We start from the raw sequence: 9,939 nt of genomic DNA, 5'->3' as shown, positions 1-9,939 counted from the left end.
GCAAGGAGTCAACCCCGTAACCCCTTCTGGGCGGTAGGGAAAACCCAGGCCGAGGCGTACGTTACGTAAGTACATGGCGTACGCAAATCGTGTAACTCAGGCTGGCGTAGGGCAGGAAGAGCCCGTGTGTTTTGCGTAAAATTCTTCCGCGGGTTGTGCAGGCAGGGTTGGCGGAGGGTCGGAGGATTACGTTAATTTTGCAGCGTAGTCGGGTTTGGAGAATACGGCCTTTCGCCTACGCGCCGGCTGGCCCCGTGGAGGGTGGCAGCGGTGCTGAGGAGACAATAACGGGAACGCGGGGCGGCGGCGGGGGCCCGGCACGGCACGGCGGGCGGGGAGCGGCCTCTCGGGCCTCTGCGGTGGCGCCGGTGAGGCAGCACGGGTCCGGCAGGTCGGGGTCTTTCCTCCGCTTTTTTCCCTAGCAGATTACTGGGGGGATCTTAGCGCGGCGCTGGGGCAGGAGCGGGAGTGACAGCAGCCATGATGTTTTCTTTTGCCTGAGTGCCAGGAGGCCGAGATAAAATGGCATAACGGGCCCCGACGTGGGTCGTGCCGGCAACCACCCGGTCACACACCCCCCTCTGCAGCTGCAGGAGGTTCATGGCAACCTCTCCAGAAAGTAAACAAATTCACCCCTTCACCCCCTGTGTTGTTATTGGAAGTGATAGAAGAAATGATCAGAAGTACCCCAAGGACACCAGGCATGGCATAGACACCGTGTTTATGGCTGCTAGCGTTTGACTCCCCATATCAACCAGAGACTCCTACCTAAAAGATAAAATAAGCCATGAGGCAATTATGTGGCATAGGCCAGAAGTTCTTTTGTCCTGACACAAGAAGCCATGTCAACTGGGTGGTCTGCGGGCACCAGCCAAATTTTGGCCCAAACCGCAGTCGTGCTATCATCAGTGCTTTCTGCATTGTCAGGTTATCAAAAATCAGTTATATCAGCACAAGATAAAGTGAATCCCCTTTAGTTTTATACCCTTGAAACAAATAACTTGGCCTGGAATGAGACACAGATTGTTTACCGTTTTAGTTTTACTTGCTGTATGTACGTATGGCATATGTGAGAAAGCAAAAAGCAGGCTTGGAGCTTAAAATAAGATGTTGGAAGAAACTTGGGTCTTTATAAGTGGGTGGAAGGGAGTCAAGTGACACTGTAAGCTCTCATGCTTGGCCATTAGATATGAAAGCCTGGTGTGGGAAAGACTGGCGCATGCAAAGATTAGATGTTACGTTAAATGACAACAGTAGATCCGTTCCTGGCTCCGTCAGATCAGCCAGCCTCCCTGCCTTTGTCTTTCTGGACTTCACTGTGAAAAATAGTGCTTTACCTCAGGAAAAATATCAAAGGTGGTGTTAAGAAGCCACTCAAGGAGGGCAAACTCTCTAGCTCTGTCACACGGTAAACCCTGGCTACAGTGTCAGGCTTTTCTTGGATGAATTTCTGGTCATCACTGCCTTTTTACTTCATGTTATCTTACATGCGTTAGTTAATCTAAATGAAAAAATTCTTGTATCAGTGAGGATAAAGCTCCTTAACCAGTCACCAAGGTTAGACCCATTCTAATTAGCACTCATACAAGAGGACAAAGTTAGGCCTTCCCTTAAAGCATCTAATACGTAAATTGTTGAGTTTATTTTAAAACAAGCAATTCCATGAGCATTGCAGGTAATGCAAACAGAATTGGTATTTTGTCCCCTGATTTCTGTCTTTACTCCCAGCTTCTTCTTTTGCCCCCCATGACATACATCTCTGGCCAGTTCGGAGCTGTGCCTGTGCTCGCAGGCCAGGCAGCATGCTGCCTCAGCAAGCCGAGTCATAACTGCCTTTCCCTCCGTGTAAGTACCAATGCCAGCCCCCCTTCCCTATCTAGCTACTGGTTTTGTTTTCCTGTGCTTTTTAATAATAATATTTAATATTATTTAATAATAATCTTTAATATTCTTATATTAGGAGACTGACAAGGCAATTATATGAAGTTTGTTTCTTTAAAGAACTAGACAAAAGGGTTTAAAATGTTGGGTTGCACCTGGTTTATTTCTCTCTTGAAAGGTCACTGAGATCATTGAGAGCAAGGTTTGATTCAAAGCACCCAGATACAAGCAGAGTACTCTTCCAATTCATAATATTTATTTTTAACTTTAATAAGAACAGTTTTAAAACATTCTCTCCAAAAAGCAGAAAAGGCTAAATAAAAATACAAAAATTACCTAGTCGACAAAAATGCCTAAAACCATATTTTTAAGGTAATTTATTGTTCTACTGGTACATGAGACTCCATCAAGGTCTTGGGCTGTTGCTCATGCCACTGCCTTTTCCATCTATTTATGTCAGTTTTATAACTGACTTTATTCCAGTTCTGCTCCATTTCACACTATTCTACCACATAGACACTGTCTTTGAAAGAAACTAAAAAAGAGTATATTAATCTCATGTGAAAGGACAGCTTTGATTTTCACAAAATATAGGAAGAGGATTCTTTGAACAATTCACAAGTTTATTTCTTAAATCTTTGTCTGCTGAAAGTTTAATTGAAAAATGAAGACCCTAAAGGGGGAACCAAATTCTATTCAGATCAATGAAACTGAACTGTACAGAGTTCATCCCGATGTTCTCCCAGAATAGCTCAAGTGGTTCCCAAAAGATAAAAATGCAGCCAGGGAGTTGGTGACCTTGCACAAATCTTCATCCCAACTGCTCAGGTGGGTTTCAGCTGTACATTTACATTGGTTTTCTGCCTATTCTTTGGCATCCCCAATCCCTCCAGCAGTTATTGCAAATGTGGCTTCATTTTCAGGCATCTCAGGGCTGGGGGAAAAAAAGAAACAAGAAACTTGTGGGTTTCCCTATGTTAAATGCAGTTGTGAAACAATCCCCAAAATGTTGTGAGTGTAAGCAATCTGTAATACTTCAGTGTCTTTATACCTTGTGAAAACTAGAATGGGATCAATATTGTCAGGATCAGAAAATGTAAAATCTACCTCTTGGAAGATAACAAACACAAGGAAGGGGAATGCAGAAGGTGTAGGAGAAGGAAAGATTCTGTCTGTGCAAACTCTCATTTCAATTTCTCAGTTCCTGACCAGAAACACCAGTCTCTCCATGCAGTTTCACTAGTACAATTTTTAATGACTTGCGTCTGTCACAGCTTACAAGGTAAAGTGATACAAATTGTATCAGCAAAACTTAGAAATTTAACAGCTCTGGAATTTTCCTTGCCAAGGGACCACCAGTCTTACCAAACTATTTGATGGTCTTCTTTAAGAGATGAGCATCTAGTAGGATTTATGATGAAAGATTACATAATTTAATATATGTGATATGCAAGACAACTTTAAGTCTGTTAGTTAGTGTGTCCTTTCAGATTTTCTCTCAGTTTACCATCCAGAAACTAGGTTAGTTTGAAACCATGAATCAGCTGTCAAGCTGTTAAAGTTTGTCACCTTAACCTTACAGTTGCTGGTAACATGTCTTCCTTCCTGTGAAGGAAAGGTGATTTACCTGTCGTATATCTTTGCAATACGCAGCTCCCCTCTCCCTTTCCTCAAACTAATCCTGGTAGTCGAAGCATGAGCAAGGATGTGGCCCCCAATGGGCTTTTTTGGGTCCGCCTGAAAGCTAAATTAGCAGGAAAATTGTGATGATTCACTGTGCGAATTTCATAGGTTAATACTGTGATTAACTGTCAGACGAGGCATATTGAACTCAGTAATGAATAATAAAGAGGTAAATATATCAAAAAAGGACTTTAACATGCCTCAATATATGATGTTCAGATGTTCAATGCTGGCATAGTTTTCCTCTCATTAAATTGAAGAGGCTCAGGAAATGCACACCTTAAACTTCATATATGAACTGCTCTAAAAGAAAATAGAGTGCTTTTTCAATACTTTTTATGGCTTGTCCTCATCGTTCAGGTCACAGTGAAAGAAGCCATCATGCCAGGCAGCAGATAAACATGAGAAAAACTCATTATGAAAACTGAGAGAAACCTATAGGTGTCATCCATGAATGATTCATCATACTAGAGGGACCACTGACCAATCTGAACCTTTATTTCAATGCCTCTTGCTCCATACAATCTCAGTTCTCATCTCTGTTACATATGTAATACAAAAGAGAAGAAATTTTTTAAAAAAGAGAAAAATTCTCTTACGTCATAGTTGCGCCTGGATCAGCAGTCATCTGGTTGGTCACAAACACGGCCACATTATATTCTGCAATAGAAAACAATGCAAGGAAGGTGGAATGTATCCAGTTAGAATTCCAAAATATTCTCCTATCCTTGGTAAAATCAAGGCTGCTGCTGAAGCACTTCGAATTCCAAATGAAAGAGAAGTAAATATTCTTTATGTCTGATGGCTGGAGTTAATCAGGAGACAGCCTAAACTTGCTCCTTGTGACTTCAGCTGTAATACTTAGGCCAAAAATGAGCACTTTTCAGAATTCCACTGAACAAGTCTTTCTCAGTTCCCATGTTCTCTGTTGGCTCCCTGCCCTCAGCCCCCTCTCCCTCACTTTATCTGTTTGCTTTTTTTTTTTTTTTTCCTATTTGCTGCATGAAAAAAAATATTTACTCATTCCTTATCAACATTTTCTTCCAAAGAGGCGGAACCCTGTTTAGCCTGTTAGCATCCCTCAGAGCATTGCAAAATACTGGGAATGTGACAATGGGCATGGCATTTCTATCTCCCTGTGCCTTCGTCCTTTTTTCTATTCTTCATGTTTATTGTGTTGAAATTTGGAGAAGACAATTTCTCTTACTGGATATTTGTCCAGTTCTACAACCTGTTCTCTCATTTAGGACTTCTCTTAACAGTATTTCTAGGAAGAGTCTAAATGTTGGATAGTTCTAAAGGTTCCTTAATCTGTCATCTTGAAATAATGTATTATCAGTTTGATCTTTTTGGTAACTGACAGAGGTGTAAAATCAGGAAAGATTCCTGGGCCTGATTGATAATACACTCGGACTACTAGGTGGTTGTGCCACCAACAGCTACTGTTTCAGTAAATCCAGTCCATGCTTTCCAAATTTTGCAGTGTTTCCCTTACCTTCTGATATTTTTTGGAGCCTTGACAGCATCTGAGCGAGTTTCTGTTGTCGTTCAGCCAACTCTCCACGACCACTGAAATCCACACGGAAAAGTGCCATTATGGAGTCAATGATCTGCATTGTAATTATGCTAGATAAGTAAATATAGTGAAAGAAAATAGGAAAACTTATTCTGAAAGCAGTAAGCATACAGAAAAAATTAGTCTTGTACCAATAGCTTGAAGATACCCGCTTCCTCATGGAACTTGGCTGCTACATAGTCAAGTAATTCCATCTGATGTTCACCTGGTGGGAAGTACAGTTGTTAAGTGAAATTAGGACCAGAAAGACCTCTGAAGGAACAAAAGCCTGCATTTTAAAATTTCACTTTAAATTCCTGCACTGTTTATATTTTCACTGCCAGCAGTTTTGAATCCAGTGCCCAATAACAAGCTACCTGTACAATACCCAACAGTGCCTGTCCTTCTGCAGGTTCCAGTTTCCACTTGACCAGCTAACAAAACTTCTTTGTGAAAAGCTTCACAACAAAACTATGCATGAAGACAACTTAAGAACTGAAAAGCAATATAAACATTTGAATTTAATGTTGAATTAAATGACACACAGAAATTGTATTAATTATATTGTTCATGTTCATATTGTACTCTCAAAGTCCGATTCAAAACTTCCTTGAAGTTTTAATGCAGTGTCTTGTGTCAGTGTTTTGGAGCTGTCCCTATAAAGTTCCATTCCCAAGACCATAAAGAATCTCAACAGCATTTACAGAATTAGCTTGCATTCAGGCAGTTGTGGTAACATTAATTGGTGCTCCTCTTACTAAGATGCTACACTGACACTCATCATAGACATGGCAGAGTTCATTTAATGTTGCGGCAAACTGCAAATCTCTATGTAGTGCTGCTGAGCTGGAATACTTACTGAGCTCAGTGTACACCACCAGCAATAGAAAATGGAAGCAAGCTTACAACGTCTTTTGTTAGCAGCAAAACATTCTTTATGATCCTCAGTGAGAAATTCCAGTTAATAAACTGAGAACTATTAAAGCAGGAGCCTTAAATGAAAAACATAGATATCATGTCAGTTGCAATAATGGTCTTACTAGTATATGCACGTGCGTACAGCACGTTGTCAAGTACTGCATCGTGGTCAAGATTGAAGCGATCAGCAATGTCACGAAGGCGGTCTGGTCGGCTGACATTAGTCAGAGTTAAGGATTTACCTTTGTACAAACCATGCTCTGAAAATAATAAAATGCTGTTCCAAAATAGAACTATGGAAAAACAATAAAGAATATTTGTTTTGATCCTAGAGAAGACTGACTTTTTTTCTTCACACTGTCCCATGTACTTAAGATAGTTTAGAGCTCACGATGATAATTGTTTTGTGTTTAGGGTTTGAGGCGGGGGGGGGGGGGGGAGCAGGGGGTTGACATAGGGATATCTATGCTCTAGGAATTTAGCCATGAGCAAAACCTATTTATACACAGTCTACCACAGATATGAAGTGTTAAAAATAGTGTTTAGTTCTTAGATTAATTTCTCTTGAAGTAAACAGAAAAGCTTCTATCACCTGTAGGAGGCATATTAGATCTCAAAAAATCAGTTAAAATCTGTATCCTAACTCTAATTTTTCCAGGTTGGATTACATCAAATAACAGAGAAAAAAGTCACTGCCTTGTGAGCCACTACACACTGTGCTCCAGGCTTTCTGTGTCAGTTCCCATGTTTTACATGTATGAAACTATATCTGGAGCCTCCTACTTGCCTATAACAAAATGAATTGTCTTTCCAGATCATGGTACCTGTAGCTTTTAATAGTCCAAAAGATACAAAGTGTTTTCAGTATCAATGAAGATAATCTTTCCACCTGTGTAGCCATTCGGTCCTGGAAGCTGAGCTGTCACTACAGTAAATCATAGAAGATCAAAATGAAAATGTGGGAAAAATATTTTCTTACTCCCTCTATTATTACTTTTTTAATAAAATATGACTGCTTATCCGTATCACAAAGAACCACAACTTTTAATCAATGTGGAAATCATGAGTATCTCAAGTCTTACTGCCTTCTTGAGAAGAAATTCAAGCTACTTGTCTCAAATGCAGATCAGATGAGATTAATGGTGTCAAAATTGTGTTTTACTCAGTACCATCACTAAATCTGTATATTTTATATTGCAAATAGGTAAGGTATTAATAAGTTGTTACACACAAAACATCCTCTTAATCCTCTGCCCAAAATAGTGGTATTGATTTAGTAGGGTTTTTTTCCAGCTGTAACTCATATGATCAAAAATTCTTTGCATATGAATTTTTCCTGATATGTGAATAGTTACCAATTGTGGGTTTAGTCTCTGGAGTGAATAAGCTAAAATACTCAATTCAGTTGTAGTCATTCATGCAAAAAGGTATGACTCTGCTGACCATTAGACTGTACTAAATGGAAGAGGCCTTATTTTTCCAGAAGGTGCTATAATTTCCTTTATAATATAGGGTTCATTTAAGGGAATGTTTGCCTACCCAGTGTCTGGTAACTATATTTCAGCAGCATTAACAGTTATATTAGTTACTATTTACTACTATTTACACATTGAGAGATGTCGCTGGGAAATCAGAGTCCTGCTGTATTTGGCACTGCCTGAATATGGTGACTGCCAAAGTCTTTGTTTATGCAGTTACTGTCAGCCAGTAGTATCCTTTCAGTGCCCTTTCAGAATGTCATATTCAGCAAAACCTCTTGAAATCAGGAAATTAAAAGAGTTGCTGAGAAAGAATCTTGCCTGTGCCCTTTTCTGAGCAATGCCCCATCCACCTGTAACCCATATTTGTGCTCTGCTTTTCCAGATGGTGTGTTTCGCTGCGATCTCTAAGACAGTCATCTTCTCTGTCCTTATGGCAAAACTTACATTGATGTGAGCAACGCTGAAAAGTAATCATTTACATGAGTTCTCTACTCAAACACAATTAACGGAGGTAAGAGTCACCAAGGTCAGTTTCACGGTATTTCTAGAGATAAAGCATTCTAACTTGTCTCTATGTGTTTAATTCTGATATAGTTGTAAAGAATGGATTCACTGAGAAGAAAAAGCTCTTTCTTTTAAGGTATTACACCTACCACAAAGGGTGTGAGATAGCTGAGTTTTGCCTGTCCGGAACTCTGTTAAATAAAAAGGAAAAAAAAGGTCAGGGTTTCTTTTTCTGAGTTGGCCAGATTCGGAAGTTACTGTAGTTAGAAACACGCTTACTTACAAAATTCACGTCTATCTCTACCTTTTAAAATCATTTAATCCCAATTTGTAAATCATACAGTGCAGTATAAATGTGTTACATGAAAAGCAAAATCTGAAATACTTTAATTTGATCATGCTTGACTGCTAAGGTCATTTATTCTTTTCTGTGTAGAAGTTAAAACCACATGGCACCTGTGGAAAAGTCTTAGCTGGGGACAGGGGGGTGGTGGGAAGAAATGGTTGATTCCACTGACTTGGCCCAGTTTCATTTTCAGTAAAATGATCAAGGAGAAGCTTATGAGTTTATTAATCTCATTATATCAAATCATGTTAGTCTCCAGTTTATCTTTTCTAAAGGGAAGAGTACTGTGTTTTATGAACCCTTATGGTTGTTGAAGTGTTCACCAAATTTACAGTAACAGTAGCTTAATTGTCATTCCAAAATCTTATATGAAATGCAACATACCCTAAGCGTGCATAAATAAAATATTTTTTGTGGCTGTTTTGTTACCGGAAAGGAACACAGATTGCATCAGGGAAATCCTTCCTATATGACACATTAGTAATAGTATTAATAATGCTATGTTGTAGTGAATCACCATGTCCCAAATCTAATGATTACTCAGCTCAAACTTAGTCTGCAAGCAAATGAAGAGGAAAAATGGGAAAACACTGACGGAAGTGTTTTCTTTCTTTTTACATTCATGCAGGTACTCATCTTTATGACTACAATGTGATAAATTTGATAGAAGTAATCCAGTTTGATTTAAAATGTAAACTGAGTTGCAACTCTTTGTTCAGTAATACTCATTTAATGTGGTTTTCTCACCTCCGAAGGCCTCAGTGATTGCCATGCTTTCAATCCCACCACCCAGAAGTTTACTGGAGAAAGGGAGAGGATTATGGTATAGTTAAACCCACAAAATCACAAGATGAAAGTAAAAAAAAGACATTTTTGCTACTTTAAGAAAAGTTATTTCTGCCCTAAAGCGCCTCCCTCATTTGTAAACTGAGAATTTACAAATGCATTAAGTGCAGGGCACTAAATGATCACTGATTCATAAAGAATTAATTCTGTCTTAACCACCCTTTCTGTGTGCAAGAGAAAGATCTATAGAAATTATTACTGGAAAAAAAAGAGAGAAAATACCTTTGAAAAGATAACATTCCCTAAAAATATGTCAAGGGAGGTCTTGAAGACTTATAATTTTGACCTGAGACCTGCAGATTGTTTTGACCCAGTGAAAAAATGATGATATGCTTAGGATTTCTGGATGCAAACTCTGTTTATTTACAATGACTGTACAAAGTCCAGTTTCCCCTCAGAAAAGGAGTTGGTTTTGTTGCTTACTGATGCGGGCATCTTTGAGCAGCACTAGCTGCAAATGCAAGGTAACCTACGTGTTCTAGCTGTATATTTATTCCTTTATATTTTCGTGTCTCATTAAAGACAACAAATATGATTATTGGAACAATTTGTACTAAGGAATAATTTAAGTAGAGATAAGCTTACTCAAATTCCTGGCTGCCAGTAGTAATATGAAATACCATCTTCCGTTTTTCACTGTACTCAAAGGCAGTCAGGAAGCCTGGTTCCTAAGGAAGACCAAAGAGAACATGAGAAGTTTATTTTAGCTTTAACCTGAAGGTAAA

General features: G+C 39.2%; 1 protein-coding gene and 1 long non-coding RNA gene across 5 annotated transcripts in view; one reads left to right on the top strand and one right to left on the bottom strand.

The window, feature by feature from the left end:
- Positions 1-81: 81 nt before the first annotated feature.
- LOC141944504 (uncharacterized) overlaps positions 82-9,939 on the top strand; it is a 13,216-nt gene continuing 3,358 nt past the window's right edge. The window contains exons 1-2 of the long non-coding RNA XR_012629251.1: positions 82-391; positions 7,901-8,029. This is a non-coding gene — a long non-coding RNA (uncharacterized LOC141944504). The remainder of the gene's footprint in view (positions 392-7,900; positions 8,030-9,939) is intronic.
- Positions 2,116-9,939, bottom strand: part of DMC1 (DNA meiotic recombinase 1) — a 27,270-nt gene continuing 19,446 nt past the window's right edge. For all 4 annotated transcript variants that reach the window (XM_074871158.1, XM_074871156.1, XM_074871155.1 and 1 more), the window contains 10 exons: positions 9,800-9,882; positions 9,116-9,168; positions 8,172-8,213; positions 6,890-6,962; positions 6,160-6,251; positions 5,272-5,345; positions 5,060-5,174; positions 4,164-4,224; positions 3,509-3,625; positions 2,116-2,815 (listed from right to left, as the gene is read on the bottom strand). In XM_074871158.1, coding sequence (XP_074727259.1) covers positions 2,746-2,815; positions 3,509-3,625; positions 4,164-4,224; positions 5,060-5,174; positions 5,272-5,345; positions 6,160-6,251; positions 6,890-6,962; positions 8,172-8,213; positions 9,116-9,168; positions 9,800-9,882 — 780 coding nt within the window. In that variant the 3' untranslated portion in view covers positions 2,116-2,745. The remainder of the gene's footprint in view (positions 2,816-3,508; positions 3,626-4,163; positions 4,225-5,059; positions 5,175-5,271; positions 5,346-6,159; positions 6,252-6,889; positions 6,963-8,171; positions 8,214-9,115; positions 9,169-9,799; positions 9,883-9,939) is intronic.

The sequence above is a fragment of the Strix uralensis genome, chromosome 5, assembly GCF_047716275.1.
Source record: "Strix uralensis isolate ZFMK-TIS-50842 chromosome 5, bStrUra1, whole genome shotgun sequence".
Lineage (NCBI taxonomy): Eukaryota > Metazoa > Chordata > Aves > Strigiformes > Strigidae > Strix > Strix uralensis.
The sequence above is the reverse complement of the archived record's forward strand: the minus strand, read 5'-3'. Positions and strand labels throughout refer to the sequence as shown.